General features: G+C 42.8%; 1 protein-coding gene across 1 annotated transcript; it reads left to right on the forward strand.

The window, feature by feature from the left end:
* The first annotated feature begins 309 nt into the window (after positions 1-309).
* LOC104520713 (transmembrane serine protease 3) lies at positions 310-16,936 on the forward strand. Its single transcript, XM_029083625.1, is given in 13 exon segments — positions 310-327; positions 1,749-1,893; positions 3,911-4,021; positions 4,931-5,047; positions 6,875-6,998; positions 8,047-8,172; positions 8,922-8,965; positions 9,713-9,878; positions 11,990-12,159; positions 13,822-13,917; positions 15,059-15,201; positions 16,716-16,886; positions 16,889-16,936. Coding segments are annotated over 13 exon segments (1,479 nt in total).
* Positions 16,937-17,199: the final 263 nt, after the last annotated feature.

Consider the following 17,199-nt stretch of genomic DNA (forward strand, 5'->3'; position numbering starts at 1 on the left):
GATGAGCAAGTGCGAGCCTGTGCAGTTCGTGGTGCTCCTTTGCTGAGGGGTTACAGAAAGGTGTGCAAATACTACAATATTACCTGATGCTCTTAGGCTAATTAAAAAGCGTGCGGAATTTTTATCTTCCCCTTTCCGTAGCCATGCCATCCGGGGCCACCTGATACCCCTTGCCAGGTTGAATTACACAGGCTACTGCCATAATGTTGTAAGCAACGCAGGAGTGAACGGGCAGCTGGCTTAGCAACCTCAGAATTTCCTTTTGGTTTCTGTTGATAATGAAGAAAGAAAACAGTTTTTCTTTTAACTATGACTTCTCAGGAAGAGGTGAGTGAAGCTTTGGGAGCACGTGATATCCTCTAAATAAACGGTACATCAGTGTTTAGCTTTCGTGTAGTATACTTCACAATGCTGTTTTGTTTCCTGATGGACAACTTAGGAACCAGTTAGAAGGCTTTTCCAAAAATATTTTAAAATCATGCACAGCAAGCTATCCTTTTCTCTGCCTTAAAGCTAGCAGATTCTATATAAATTTGATTTATTGTTATTGAAATGTATATGAAATTTTATCAAATAAAAGAGTAGAAACTTTATTGCAGTTGTTTGCTGAAAGCTGAAAAGATATTCCAGGTGACTTAGAGTGTCACAGACAAAACGTATTCTTTGCTGAAAATGCATAATTGTAAGCATTTTCTGAGACTGATTCTGCAAACACACTGCTTTTACAGCTTGCCAGCTCCACTGTCTTTAACAAACCTGGACCTATTTCACACCACTGTGAGTTCAAAAATCTGATTCTTTTTTCCAGTGACAGTGTGCAAAACTGGAGTCAGAAATTAGCATTTTAAATCTATTTACCCTGAATTCTAGTGTAGCTCATTTAAATTGTTTTTCATGGTATAGAAAGTGATCAAAGGTTTTCTGGAGTAAAATTCAATGGGCTCCTGCGTGAGGATCCTGTCAGGTGTTGTGCAGGTGTCATATGCTTCTTAGTCTTTCTCTTGTTTCCTATTGCAATTAAAGAGCAGCGGATGGATTCACACCTCCAGTGTGAGTTACTAAGAGTAGCTACATGCTTAGACAAATTTGAACAAAAATTAACTTCAGTAGTTTGCTGGTAAATTAATTATAAAAGCTCCTCTCATTAACTTTAAGTACGTAACTGAATGTACTGTGTCCAGCTCTGGGGTCCTCAGCACAGGAAAGATAGGGACCTGCTGGAGTGGGTCCAGAGGAGAGACACAAAAATGATCAGAGGGATGGAGCACCTGTCTCTATGAGGAAAGGCCGAGAGAGTTGGGGTTGTTCAGCCTGGAGAAGAGAAGGCTCGGGGAGATCTTATTGCAGCCTTTCTGTATTTAAAGGGGGCCTATAAGAAAGATGGGGACAGACTTTTCAGCAGGGCCTGTAGCAATAGGACAAGGGGTGATGGTTTTAAACTAAAAGAGGAGAGATTCAGACTAGATGTAAGGAAGAAATTTTTTACAGTGAGGGTGTTGAAACACTGGCACAGGTTTCCCAGAGAGGTGATAGAAGCTCCATCCCTGTAAACATTCAAGGTCAGGCTGGATGGGGTTCTGAGCAACCTGATCTAGTTGAAGATGTCCTTGCTCACTGCAGAGTGGTTGGACTAGATGACCTTTAAGGGTCCTTTCCAACCCAAACGATTGTATGATTTTACAATTCTATGATAATATTTTACAAGGTGATTATCTTATTTTTCTTTTTCTTTTTTCCTGTTGAGTCAGGTGCAAGAGACAAGTCCCACTACTGGAAGTCTTGAAATCATCTCTATTACAGAAGATGAACCACCAGTACCAGAAGTTCAATTTTCCTTCAAAAGATTTTTCTTCATACCACAAGTGAAAGTGGACCCCAGTGCAGATGGATCTGGTAGGGATACTGCACAGCTTTTTGACCTTTGTAATCTAAATGGCTAATGTAGGTCTTTAGCCTTGCAAAACCTTGCTTGCTCACTCAGCCAGAGAAAGCAATCACTTAGAAGAAGAAGAAGAAACACAACCTCACTCCCCCAGCCATGAGGTTTGCCAGCATATTAGCAGGTGATGACATCTTGTGTCAGCTCCCATAAGCAAGCATTTTTCACAGCCAGATTATTCACACAGTTCAGCCACATAGCGAATATTTGCCCACGCTTTTCAGACACATTTCTGAATGGCTTATTTGAGATTTTATATACCTGGAAATCAGTCCATTAAAACCTGTATATGCAATACAGCAGCCTTGGAGGAATGGCATTGCATATTTGCTACTTCCCATAGGTTTCAGGGCAAAAATAACAATTATCTTCAACAGAGGCAGACTGAGCACCAAGAATGAAGACAGAGCAATTTAATTTTCTGGTCCATTAGCTACTACAGCTGTCTAAGATTTTTGGCATACCAGACACCTACTCCATTGCCAAAACCAGTTACTCAGCTGCTGCCGAGAGAGTCTTCATAGGCTGGGGTTTACTTCTGAGTATATAAAGACTAGGAGACACTCTGCATCCTTGACTGATTGTAAGTGTCTGCCAATCTCAAATTCAAAGCTTGAAGAATGAGGGGGTGAAGAGCTGCAGGAATTAAAATTGAAGACAAGGTTCTACCAGTTCCTGTGTGTACCCATGACCAAGCTGTGTATGCTATTTTTCCATAGTTTGGCCTTTGTATACCAGAATACACTTGAAACAAGTGAACTGTTCATTATTTTCAGTAGAATCTGTTGTTGTCTTCCAGATTGACAATACCACTATGTTGAGGTCAGCTGTGGAGGTGGTTGATGAGCAGGACTGGTCCAGATCATGAAATATATCCAGGGATTAGTACTGACGTATATTTTAACATAAGATGAATCTTTTTTTTTCCTTGAAAGCTCAAAACCCAACCTTAAGCCATTGTTCGGTTCTCTCTGAGTTCAAAGTCTTGTCTTTATAGCGAGACTTTGAACAGATCACCTTTTCCCACATTTTTCAAGACTAGTTCAAAGGTCCTGTTTTTTGCAAATTTAACTTTCTATCAATTTCAGTTAACCTTGCCTCCAAGTCCTAAAGGACCAGTGACTTTCCTCCTTCTTGTCTTGAACACCTATTTACTTGGTAGTCCTGTCTTTTTCCAATATCCCTGCTCCTATTCAGGCTCCTCTTGTTTTTGTGCCTTTCTTACGCCAACTCTGGAGGAATGCATTGTGCATGGTACTTAGCTCCCTGGTGCACAAAGCAGAGCTATGTGGCCTCCAGCCTCGTCCCAGAATTTCTGTTGTCCCAGACACAGTGCTCAGAGCTGTGTCTAGCTGGGACTACAGCTGGAAGAAGCACTGAGACCGCAGGCTTGGTACCGGCAAGAGTCAGGAGGTATCACAGAGAGAAACAGTCATAAGGAGGAGACTCAAACTTGTTCTTTGCTACTTCCACAGAAAGAATTTATTAGTCCACTCAAGCTTTCTGAAGTCTGCAGGAAGTATACTTGTACCCTGCACAAAGATTTGATTACACAAACAAAGCAGGTCTGAATTTCATTTTTATTCTGGGACTCACATTTTCAGGAGAGGTGCTTCTATACTTCTAAGGCTTGCAGTGTGATTCATCCCACAAAAATAAAAATATTCTCATTTTACTTCATTCATATTCTTGATTGCATTGAGGACAGGTCAGGTGCTCTGTAAGGGCACAATTCAGACCCCTGACAAGGCAAATGCTGAGGGAGTGTCTGAGAGCACTAGCCAGCCCAAAACACTTGGAGCCTTCTCAGTCCCTGAGCTGGGGGATCTGAACCCCTCTGGATCAGGTCAGCTCACGAAGTGTATGCAGAGGTTATTACTGCCATATGGTTGACTGTTAGATAAACCTTTTTCATTGCAAACTCAAGCTGGTTTGACTTCACAGAAGATGTTCTCTCTGTTTGCTTTCTAGGAGATATTGAACCACCTTCGATGTGCCATGTTTTTATTTCCCTAAAATACTTTCCACATATCTGTGGTTTATTCCTCGCAGTAATCCTAGCAGTTGCCATTGGCCTGGGTGGTGAGTACAATTACTTATTCATTAAGTTCTCACTTAACCATTCAAATGCTTAATTTTTCATGAGCCTTTTACTTAGAATGGAATTAAAATGCCACTGCGGCTTGTTTCCTGAAGTAAAAAATCTTGTTGATGTGATGGCTTTAAATTTTATTTACATGTAGGGATAAAATAGATCTGGGATTCATGAGAATCCTCATGAATCCTCATTTGGTGTAATATTTACAATATCGGGAACCTGCAGCTTCAAGAAACCTTTCTCTAGTAAAACTTCATCAATTCCTCTCAAGTGGTAAGCTAAGAGTTTAGAAACTGGGGCAAGCTTCAGGTGGTACACACCATATTTTTGTCCTGCAACTTACTTCTCAAAGTTTGTTTTCAAAGAATTAAAGAACTTTCCCCTATCACAAACAGCTTTACAAAGGAAAAGAAAATGCTGAATGAGTTTAGTTGCAATTGAAAGGTGCGACTTGCCCAGGTCTAGGTGCCAAATACGTTGATATTAGAGCAGTACCTTCACACCTGTAAAAGGGATAAGCTTGTGGGAGGTTGAGGCATCCCCTCAAGAAGAGAGTGCACTGGCCATATTTTGGGAGGGTCTCCTTGCCTTGCTGCTGAGGGGCTGAGGCACCAGGTAGAAACTTGTCCTGGAGTGAAACGTAAACTGGGTTGAGGGAGCTGGGAAGAAGCCAGCACTGACAGCAAGGCTGACTCATCCTACAAATCATTACTAATGGATCAGTTTAGCAGCACTACAGGTCAACTTCCAGGTTGTATTTCAAAAGTTCCTAGAGTACGGGAGTTGTCTTTTTCTTAGCAAGACAGAAACCTTGGCTGGATAACGGAAGTCACAAGTGTTACGTTAATTTCCAAGTGTGTTTTCATCACCCCATTTTTTTTCATTCTTGTTAGTCCAATACAACTGCATTGGGAAGTTTCGCTGCCGATCATCCTTTAAGTGTATCCAGAAATCAGCCAGGTGCAATGGTGTCTTCAACTGTAAAGAAGGGGAGGATGAGTATGGATGTGGTAATATAAGTTTGATTATAAATCCCTCCTATCTCCTCCTGTAGCATCTGTCACGTTAACAAGAATTGCATGCTGTAAAGAGTTTGAGTGAGACAAGAAAGATAGAGACTGATGGGTTATCTAAATCACCACTTTAAAGGAACAACCTCTCCAAGGTACTGATTTATAGTTAGTGAGAAATCAAACTGCTCTTAAGATAAATGTGATGCTTGCTGAATATTGCTACTGCCATATCAGGCATGTTTCTCCATTAGTATCCTAGATGTTTTTTGACTGCTAGCATTTCCTTTGCCTGCAAGGTATCCCATCACTGCCTTGTGGTGTGTATACACAGCACTCTCTGTGTTCACTGGCACACAGTTGCACTGTGTCAGTTTTGAAGATTGCAAAAGCCCGTTATTATCTTAAGGCACCTGGGAATGGGAGAGATCAACATTGGCTTTTACGCATTGAGTACTGCGGAGTTTGGTGCTTCAAGTGTGAAATGTATGCTCTCATGTCTGAGTTTCTCTCTGTAATGGTTTTGGGCATCACAGGGCCGTTTCAAATGGCCCCTCCTTGTCCTGTGCTATGGAAGATGACTGTGGTGTTTGCAGCCCCTGGAGGGAAAAGGCTTTAATATCAGAAAGCAGAAGAATGGATTTTTAGATGAGTGTAATTCTGACTCCTGTACCTACAGCTAAGGAGACAGCACAGCTTTCTGTCTGTGCAATACGAGGAATGACAAGAACCTTTAGCTTTTGGCTTTTGGCCTGAGCTAACCCCCGGCAATGCTCTCAGTCTTTGACCTTTTTTTTCCCACGGAGGCTTCAGGCCTCTGTGAAGCCTGTGGGCCATACATCTGCTTTTCTTGTCTGCCCTTGCAATGCTGCAACACTGGCCCATGGGCGCTTGTGGGAAACCTCTGTCCAGCAGTGACCGTGTGCGTGACCTCACTTTCTCCATGGAGAAACCACGTAGATGTGTCCTTTCCCAGGTCCAGGTACATCCCATTCAGACAGGGTTCTGCACCGCAGCAGCAGCAGTGATGAGGGGTGCGGGGGAGAGCAGGACACGGAGACATGCAGGGACCATGGGTGATGGCTCTGTGCCTGGCCCTCCTGCAGTACCTACCTGTCGGTCTCTTGGCTGGAGGCAGCACAGGTTGCAGCAGTGTCAGCTCCCTGGGGTGGCTCAGCCCTGCGGCAAGACTGGTGTGAAGAGCTGCCTGCAGGGAAGGGCTGAGCACAGGCTGGCACAGGGGGGGAGTCCCTGGGAGCTGAGCTCCCAACCTGCCCATCTCTCTTCTCCCAGCTCTTACCCACCCATCAGCCCAGATGTGCCAGCCCCATTTCAGCAGAGGGAAGCAGGTGGGTAACTCCACAGCAGCCCAGGGGCAGCTGGGTGCAAGTGCATCCACCTCTCTGTGCTGTGCAGCACAGAAGGTGCTAACCGCCTTTCATTGCTTGTCTTCATCGTAGGTTTCCTGGGTACTGAGCATCTGCAGCTCCAACTCACTGCTATTAGCAAGATTTGATTAGGCTCACAGGAGAGATAGGCAGCCTTCTTCATCTCTATTAGAGCTAGCATCCCATAAGCATAGACTTTTTTTCTCCTGGCTGTTCTAGCTCAGCATACCTTGGTTCTCCTCCTTAAGGAGGTAAAAAAAAAAAGCACAGAAAAATTCTGTCAAAGGGTCCAAGTGATAAAAAAGAGAAGCAGTAAAAACTGAGTGAGCCAAGAAATGTGGATGCCACAGTGGTGCATTGACATGGTTGTGTATGTATTGAGTACCTGGTGGTTCTCCTTCACAACTCACTCAGGCTTTTCTTCCTCTGGCTCTCAAAGTCAGGTTGAGTGGTAAGAAAGCAGTGCTGCAAGTGTTCACTTCTGGATCCTGGCGAACGGTCTGCTCTGATGACTGGAAAGCAGAGTATGGAAATACAACTTGCAAACACCTGGGTTTCTCAAGGTATGAACACCAAACAGAGAAAAGCTGTATTTGTCATTTTGAACAAACTGTGACGTTTTCAATCTTCTAATGAATTTTATATTCGTTTGTGCTTTAAAAGAAAAAAGGACTTAACAATTCACCTTTGTGAATGATATGATTGAGGAGATTGGGGATGACAAGGGAAATTGTCCTGAACACTTGCGCACTGTGAATACCTTTTATTACTGCTATAAATCCTGGATGATGGCTGAATACAATGGTTTTGTTAAATCTTCCCTATGGGGTTCAGGTGCCTGAATCCTACTTGTCTCTCTAGTAGCTTACAGTCTGTTGGCAAGGCACTAAAAAATATTTGAATATTTTCCATTTCTTTTACTTCACAAAGAATCACTACAATTTGTGCCATTAGATCTGTTAGGAATTAAGGTCCATCTCACAATTAGAGAAGAATGTGATGAGGTGGTTCTAACTGAAATGATCACACTCCTGGAAAAGCACCATTTCTTTCACAAACTTTCACACACTTGAGCAAGTTTGAAGTTGTGACTTGCAGTGATGCTCTGTTATTTCTTACGATGGCACAATTCTGATTTCTGCATATTATAGTTAGCAGTATACAGCTTCTTCTAATTCTTGTTGCCTTTAGGATAAAACACATCTCAATTGTTCAACACAAAAGACAAGAAAAAATTACAAATTATTCATCCTCCCTGCTGCAAAACATAACTCTATAAAAACAAGACAATGAGCTCGTTCAGGAAGGAAATTTCATCAGGAAATTTGCCAACCTGTTACAATAAAAGCTTTAGTGCAATATTAGAATTAAGATTTTCTTTCTTTGCCAGTTAAAAGCCCCTCAGCATGTGTGACTTCCACACATGATTATGGCAAAAATGAGAGCAAATTATAAGAAATGTTTCTTGGGGACGATAGGATTACTTTATCAAGTGTCAGAATCTGATTATTGTGGTTGCTACACTGGGTTTTCATTAGTAGAACCACTGAATTATTTAAACAGATTACTGAAATGCTGTCTGAGGAAGCTGTGTTTATGGTTTATTTGCAGTTATGTGAGTTCAGGTTACCTGCCTGTGGCTGCAGTTGAAAAACAGTTTCAAAGACATTTCGTATCCCTCAGCCACTGGTTATCAGTTGATCAAGTGACATCCCTGCACAATGCAACTAACCTCAGGTATGCCTCAGCTTGTTCATCCTGACAGAAAGAGAGCAATCAATAGAAGGAGACTTACTAATAGTTTGAGATTGATGACTATTTTTTTAGGCATGCAGTGCTTCATAAGTGATTGGTGCTGTTATGCATCATAGAGCAAGGTTCAGTAGCAGTCTTGCTGGAACATGAATCAAGAGCCTGATCCAATGACCATTAAAATAATCAAAGGCTTTAAAATGAGGTACTTAAAGAGCCTATTTGTCCCATGATCTCTTTTTTACAAATGGCACTTATCTTTTCCCATCGTAGAACAGTTTGTTTCAGTTTACAGGTCCCAAGATATTTCCCAGTGGGTTTGGGAACCTTTTATGGTTTGTTTCTTCCTCCTGACAATTGCTGGCTTTTCTTAGATACCTTTCACTGAGAAGCAAGCTGTGGATCCAAGGAGACTACAGATTACATGTTGAAAATTGCTGATGAGCCTTCCTTCATGGAAGAGCGAACTATTCTTCAGCAGGGCAGCATATGGTCTGATGGCTCCTGATGGTGTCTAAGCTCCTAACTTAAGTGTTTCAGTTAAGTTCTCCTAACTTAAGTATTTCAGCTAAATGCCCTAAGTGGGTTGGATGAATGCATGACTTTGTGCCTCTTTCGTTATATGAGTTACTTATATTTATGTGCACATAGCTGTGCAAGAAGATGACACAATATTGAAAAAAGCCCCAGTATTTGTCAATTGGAACTAATACTGCACTGTCTTTTCATCTTAGAGAAGAATGCACTTCTGGCAATGTGATCATCTTAAAATGTTTGGGTAAGGATCAGGAAAAATTAAAATAAAAACAGAAACTGTCCTTCATCCACTGCATGGCAAGAGCTGGGAAGAATTCAGTACTTGGGGCATTCTATACTGCCAGTTTATCACACCAAAGAAAAATTGTATTTCTTACATAAAATTTAAAAGAATTTCAGAAGGTGAGAACAGGCTAGAAGGTCAGATTGGAAGCATCAAGTAGCAGGAAAGTTTTGGTGAGAATGACAGTAGGAAGTAGATGTTTAAGGATTGTGAGTGGAGTCCATGGGCTGATAATAATTCCTATAATAATTCTTTGCCATCTTGGTGGGGAAAGGAAGATTCTGTCTTAGCATTTGAACTTTTATCCCATACCTCTCCATGTCAGCTAGTTTTCAGATTTGGATATGAAAAGTGAAAAAAAACAACAGCAAAATAATCACCAGGGGAGAGGAAGTGCTTCAGCCTGCCCATGTGGGCCCCTGGGAGCCTGTGCATTTAAAGAGGGCAGAACAGTGGGTTTTACAGTTCAGCTGAGCATTGCATCTGCAGGGGAGATGTGGGCCCCACAGCCCCCATACCAGTTGCCAGGCATGATGCTGCAGGGGTGGGAGGGAGGAGGGGAGCCTCTAGAGGCAACCACAGCCTGAGATGTGGGCCATGGGGATGGGGACGATCCAGAGACCTCACAGCCTCAGCAAGAGGCTGAAGGTGACCAAAAACTTACCTGTGTTTTCCCCATGGACTGTAAACTTTGCTTTCTGGCAGCATGCGGGACACGAGCTAGCTATGGGCCACGGATTGTGGGGGGCAATGTGTCCTCCCCCCGGCAGTGGCCCTGGCAGGTCAGCCTGCAGTTCCATGGGCACCACCTCTGCGGAGGGTCTGTCATCACCCCGCGCTGGATCATCACAGCTGCCCACTGCGTCTATGAGTAAGTCCCTAAGTCATCTTGCTCCAGTGTCCCACTGACCTGTCTTGCAGATGGTCTGTGTGTGGGGCCGCTGCAGAGGAGGGCTAATGCACCGTGCTTTCTCTTAAAAATAAATTGCAGGAGAGACTGTGTTATCCTTATCTCATGGGCTTGCTCCGTAATGTTTAAACCATCTCTCTCTTCTTGCACCAGTGCAAGTCTTTATTGAAAAAAAGTCCTCTCAAGAAGTGGTCCAAATCAGGGGTCCCAGTTTTCAGGTAATCTGGGCACTCCCAGTTTCCTGGGAAATCAGCTTAAAACAACATTTGAGTGCTAGACTTTAGGTGTCCCATTCTACAGTTTCTGTACATTGCAGGTGACTTAACAGCTCAGAAGGAATTTGTACTTGGCTGCTCCGGCACTCTGGAGCTCCAAAATAAATTACAGGATGCTTTTCAATCTGACAGGATCAATCAGTGCTAGTGAGTTGTACTGTGCTTAGTGCCTGTTACCACATACTCACAGCTACTTTTTATGCTGTTTGAAGTAGTCTTTGAGTTGTAAATAGGTGCTAAATAGTTATTTAGGCTCTTCTTCTTTGTGTAATTATAAAGATAGCCCTCTATTTATAATGAGTTGTCTGGTTTTGCAGTCTTTTTTGTTGCCTACAGTGCAGGACAGCTCTTCTTGCTTTTCTCCTCTTAAAAACTCCAGGCCACTTTCACCAAAGGTACTTAAACAGCTAAAATGGGATTCATCTGACCATTTTTGGATGCCCACAGCATGGATGCTTGCTTCTGAGCAAGTCTTGTATGATGCTTTTATACCCATTAGAGAGAAGAGATGAGGCAGACAAATCCCACTCCTAGATCCTGTTTAGAGCCATAAAACTAATTATTTAGGAATTAAGCATTTTAGGGCTTTTGTCCTTAGCTCTGTCCTGTGCAACCAACTTTGTTGTGGTGTGTCCAAAGGCTGATGGAGATGGGAGCTGGAAACACAACCCACATCCCTGGAGCCTTTTCCCAGAACTGTTGCTAACCCACTGCTAATCTGGTGGGGTGAAGTCAGGACAAGAAGAGCTGTTTGTGTGCTGGAGGCTGAAAGGCGTGGTTGCTCATGAACTGGGGGCAGAAGCACCTTCCGGAAGGAAAGTTTCTCCCTGGAAAACGCTTTGCTTTGCCACAAGTGCCACTGAGCTAGCTGAATGGCTGAGCTTAGGTGTGCCAGGCAGCAGCATCGACTGCTGCAGGGTCACATAGGAGGACACACAAGTGGGCCAATGCAAAACTCATATATTTGTAGAAAGTTGCACAAATAATACACCAGTGACCCAATATGTTGCTAAGATTAGTCACTTTTTCCATATTTTTAAAAATTAAACACGTAACATAGCAAATATTAATAGATAGGTGTCGTGGTTTAACCCCAGGAGGCAACTATGTCCCACAGAGCTGCTTGCTCACTCCCCTCACAGTGGGATGGGGGGGAGAATCAGAAAAGTAAAAGTGAGAAAACTCATGGGTTGAGATAAAGACAGTTTAACAGGTAAAGCAAAAGCCACATGTGCAAGCAAAGCAAAACAAAGAAATTAATTCACCACTTCCCACGGGCAGGCAGGTGTTCAGTCATCTCCAGGGAAGCCAGGCTCCATCACGCATAATGGTTACTTGGGAAAACAAACACAATCACTCCAAACATCCTCCCCTTCCTTCTTCTTCCCCTAGCTTTATATGCTGAGCCTGACGTCATATGGTATGGGATATCCCTGTGGTCAGTTGGGGTCAGCTGTCCCTGTTGTGTCCCCTCCCAGCTTCTTGTGCACCCCCAGCCTCCTCGCTGGTGGGGTGGTGTGAGGAGCAGAAAAGGCCTTGGCTCTGTTCAGCAATAATTAAAAAATCCCTGTGTTATCAATGCTGTTTTTAACACAAATCCAAAATGTAGCTCCATACAAGCTATTGTGAAGAAAATTAACTCTATCCCAGCCAAAACCAACATAATAGGTAAGCAAGTACAGCAGACTGTAGTTATTTTTCTGCTGAGTTATGTGTGGTTTGTAAGCTCAGGAGACAATTAGAAAACCTGAAGGTTTTCTTGAAGGTTTTTCACTCTCTCCTACCTCTTTGTTTCAGCCTATACTTGCCAAGCTCATGGAGTGTGCAGGTTGGTTTTGTGACTCAGCAAGACACCCAGGTTCACCCATATTCAGTGGAAAAAATTATATACCATCGAAATTATAAACCCAAGACAATGGGAAATGATATAGCACTGATGAAACTGGCAGCACCGCTTGCTCTCAATGGTAATTCTTTCTGTTACCTTTCGCTTGACTTTCTCACCTTTCTAGCTAAAAGGGAGAAGGATCTTTCCTAGTACAGTAGGAAAATTCCTGTTGGCATCCTATGCCTGACCCATGACAGCCGAGTGGATCCCCACTGCCTCTAAAAGCAATGAGAGATGTGCAGCATAGATGTAACCAGCCTGCTGCTGTAATGGCACAGCAGTAATCCCTGTTGGCAGAAACCCATTGGCCTCGCTATCAGGAACTCCTCTGTAGTCGATATCCAGGCACAGAGAGCAACAATGTGGTCATAGGGCTCTGCAAAATGTTCCCAGTCCATTCTGGTATTGGCTTACTGAACGCATTTAATAATAGGCAAACATTAACTTTATTCTTCTGAAATATTTTTCCTATCTAAAATAAATGCCCCGCCTCGTTTTACTTGGAGGTTACAGAGATTTTCACCATGTCCTTTCTGTGAGTATAGGGAGACCCAGCAGTGTCCAAAGCTGAAAATCAAGCTTTAATTTCAAAGAGAAGAAAAGGCAATTCAAATATAATGATGCTTTTAAATTAAAACTACTTTTATTTTCTCAGCAGGATGCTACCTACAACTTAACCAGTTAGTGAATTGAGATAATGTATAATAATATTGGATTAATTTAAATGGTCACCTGCCAATACCTCCTAATCACTGTGAGCTCTCTGCAAAGGGGAGCTGGCTCTCTCTGATCCATCTAGATTGTCAGTTCCTAAATAAATTCTCTTGAAATACTTTAAACGTCTACTATGAATGAAAATTAAGCTTGATTTTGTTTTGGTTTATATCTCAGCTAGTGTTGTTTTCTTTTACTCAGGAATAAGTTAAGGAGGCTGTGAAGAACAGTAATGGCTCCACACCTGACCCAGATACCCACTATGCCCAGGGGGCTGGGGACAGCCTGGGGAGCTTGGAGGTTTCACACTGGGGGCATGATGCTTTGAGTTGGGATCATCGTACAGTGAAGAACTGAACCACTAGAAACTGCCCAGTAACACCTCCTAGCTTCCCTCACTTTGTTCATTGCCAACTCATCTTGACACACTACATCTTATCCCCACAAGTGTCAAACACTGATTATATTGCACAGCATTCAGTGTCCCAGAGCAGAGAGGTCCTGAAACTCTATGAGCCAATGGGTAGGAAGCAAAGAGCACCCCAGACATCTTGTTGCCCTTTCAGAAGAGTGCAGAGATATGCACATATGGCTCTTTGCACCTGTAGCTGCACAGATCCTGTCAGGAGGTGCCATGCAGCCATGCCATGGGTAGCCAAGGCCATTTCTCTGTCTGAGCAGTGTGCTGTGGGGTCTCTGATCTGCCCATCAGCTGTGTACATGGTGCATTTCTTGTTTACTCAGTCTTCAGATTATTGACCTGCCCAACACCTGCTTCTCTTGCTTCATACTTCAAACTAATAATGTCTAGTGTAGGTATTGTTTCAAACCCAGGGTACTTGCCAAAAGACTAAAGACCTGCAGAACTTCCAGGCTATTTACGTGGGGAGGTGGCATTCATAGCAAGCTCACCGCAAGCCAGATCCTCAAGTTATACTGAGGCATACAATTTTTTGCTAAATTTGAACAATTTAATCTTCTCTCTCTCTCTCTCTCCTTTTTTTTTTTTTTTTTTTTTTTTTAATAGGTCACATAGAGCCAATTTGTCTGCCTAATTTTGGTGAACAGTTCCCAGAAGGGAAAATGTGTTGGGTATCAGGATGGGGAGCAACTGTAGAAGGAGGTATTTTAAATGGTCTACTGTTGATTAAACTACATGAAAATATCTCATATACAGTAAATACAGGATTTAGTTGGAGCATTGTTCAACATCAAATTTTCTGGAATATCTGGGGGGAAGAGGAAGAAAGAAGACCTGTTCCTAAATTTTATGCTCAACCTGAACTGAAAAAGTGCTGTACAAATCCTTATTACAAGGGATGGATAGATACACTCTGAAAAGGTTGAAAATGACATGTAGACAGCAACACTGTCCACATTGTTGTATTCAGCCTCAGTCAAATGTGCTGTGTCCTTTATAACTTCAAGCATAGAAAGCACAGAATGGAAACAAGAATTGACCATTCATTTTTTCAGATGAAGCTTGTATGCATTCTCAGGCAGGTTGGATGGTGCAGAAATTGGATCTGCGAATAATGTCACAAAGAAAAGGGATTTTTATTTTTTTTTTTACCATGACTCACAGGTCATGTTAATCAATAATACACGCTGAATCATTTCCATGTGAAAATGCTTGAGTTCTCAGGTAATTGTTTTTTATCATTCTTCATTCATCTCATTTAATGTGTTCCCATTGTTCAGAGAACAAGAACAGTATGTTACCTGACCTACAAATAATATTGAAAGGCGAGAAAAAAATCAAAGTAAGGTTTATCTCATAAAAAGTCAGCTATAAATTGTCAATAGACAGTGTGAAAGTGCTTCCATTTGTAAAAATGATCCATTCAGAGTCTGAATAAATTAAAATAAGTACTTATAAAATAAATCAGATGTTTGCAGATAAATTGTTGACTAACACATCAGGTGGTAAATTCGAAGCAAGTTTGGGCACTACTATTGAAGACAGTGTCCAACCAGCTTTTAAGTTCATTACTATAATTCATTGTCTAGTTTTAAGTCAAAATATATAATGTACAGCTTTATATTGTATACAGTATAATCCACAGCTCTATAGAGTTGCTAGTTACTGGATTCTGTAAGTGATGAGACACCTAGTTGCCTTAATTGTATGTTGTCATTTTAACCATATTTCCTTCACCCTCGCTTGCCAATTCTCTATATACTAAACTATTTTCTGTTTCTAATTAGAGATTAGCTTCAAGGATAGAGAGTTTTTTCTTTGGTTATTTTTGTTTTTTTAACAGGTGATACATCTGACACCATGAATTACGCAGGTGTTCCTCTGATTTCTAATGCAATTTGCAATCACAGGGATGTCTACGGTGGGATCATAACTCCTTCAATGCTTTGTGCTGGTTTCCTAAAAGGAGGGGTAGACACCTGTCAGGTATGGAAGTTTCCAAACTGCAACTGTGCTCATTGACAACAGGAATGGAAAAACATGAGTGATAAGTTATCAGAAGGCACTCCCAGGCTTTTCTTGGGCAAACATTTGGTTTTGTGCCATTTGCGCTGTTTACCATGAATATCAGTCAATGACTGTGCACGCATTCATGAGCTACAATTCCCTTCTTATATTTCTCCTGTGGATCATATCTGTGACTTCTAAGCCAAATTTACTTAAGACATTATTTAATTTCTTGCACGTGTTACAGCATGGTGCCATCCTTTCTTTGCTCTGGCTGTAGCCTCTGCTCTGCACTACAATGCCCTGCGCTGTGAGCAGCTCTGGAGACAGGCAAGGTGTAAAAATCCTGTTGTGAAAAGCAGCCAAGCATATATCAAGAGAGAAGTAGAAGTGTGTGATTTTGGAAAAAGTAGAGTGAGGCAGGGAGGAGGAAGAAAGGGAGAGGTGTTTGAGTAACTCAGAGGATTGGTACTGACTCTGGGGGAGAAAGGTTCATAGCAGTGAAAGATCAGAGGATCCTTCACATTACAGGATGGTGATGATTCACAACCATTATCAGAGTCATGACAGTGCCCACCTTGTGCCAGGTCTCATCCCCATACACACTAATGCAGACTCACCTAGCTAGTGATGGATGAAGAGCAAGGGCTGGGGAGGAACTTCATGTTTCCGAGTTGCTCAGTGCCAATTACATGTGGGACAAGACAAAGCAAAGGCATTAGGTGCATAGATCTTCCTTTAAGCACACGTTTGCACATCCCCCACAGCAAGGTACCCAGCACCAGCATGTCCCTGTTCCTGGGAGAGCTGCCCAAAGGCAGCATGCTCAGCATACGACTCCAAGTGACAAAATGAGCCCTACTTGCCAAAGTAGGACTTTTCAAAATTCCCTTTTTTCCTGTTGTTGTGCTGGCTTTGATGCTTATAGGGCAGGAAACTGCCCCAGAAAAAAAAAAAAAAAAAAAAAAAAAAAAAGAGTTTTCAGTACTTAGATGTGAGTCTATTGAGTCGAATCTGCTCAGTAAAGTGTTAGGGAAGGGCTAAAAAAGCAGTGTGTGAGACTGTGGGCAGGAGCAGGCAGGGAAGGAGGTGGGGTATGAGCTTGCTGGTGCAACCCTGGGCTCAGCTCAGCTGAGTTTTTGGAGAGAAGCAGCTGTGAGAGACCAGGACCAAGGCATGGAGACTGCAGATTAGCGATGCCCTGCCTGCAGGACAGACCACTCCCCAGCACCTAGATGTTGTTTAACAGCAGGCTTCAAGGTTGCTTCTGTTTTACTGTACTGCTAGCTGTGGAAAGAAAAATATGGTCTAATACATGTCTCTAAGAAGTCTCCAGCTTCTGCTGTAGCATATACTTTTACTAGGACCCAGAACAGAGCAGAAATACAAGACTGAATTACTGGACTATGCCTCTCTCCTTACCCACTCCCCCAAACAGATATTCACCTCCTTTTCTGCAGCACTGACATTTGTTTTAATCCTTCTTCCTCCAGGGAGATAGTGGGGGCCCTTTGGCATGTGAAGATATGAGTATCTGGAAGTTGGTTGGCACCACCAGCTTTGGTGTGGGCTGTGCAGAAAAGAACAAGCCGGGTGTCTACAGCCGAACCACCTCCTTCCTGGACTGGATACATGAACAGATGGAGGTCTGGTTTTGCCCTATCTTTCCATCTCCAGTTGTCACTTTTCTCTGCCTGTGCCCCATGGGATTTAGCTCATATTTGTCACAGCTGGGTTGTGCCATAGGGACATATGTGACCCAAGGGCACGTTTGGGGATGGGGGCAGGTCTGTGCACAGAGCTGGCAGAGCAGGGTGCAGAGGTCACAGAGAGATGTGGGGAGAACTGGGGCAGGGGTAGAGAGGGGAGAGGACCTTGGGGGTGACTGGGGAGGGGTCCTGGAGATGAAGAGCAGGGAGGTGTGAAAGGGATGAGTAAGGAGACGGAGGGCAAGGGAAGAAATGCTAGGGGACTTTA

The sequence above is a fragment of the Antrostomus carolinensis genome, unplaced genomic scaffold, assembly GCF_000700745.2.
Source record: "Antrostomus carolinensis isolate BGI_N321 unplaced genomic scaffold, ASM70074v2 scaffold52, whole genome shotgun sequence".
NCBI classification, from domain to species: Eukaryota; Metazoa; Chordata; class Aves; order Caprimulgiformes; family Caprimulgidae; genus Antrostomus; species Antrostomus carolinensis.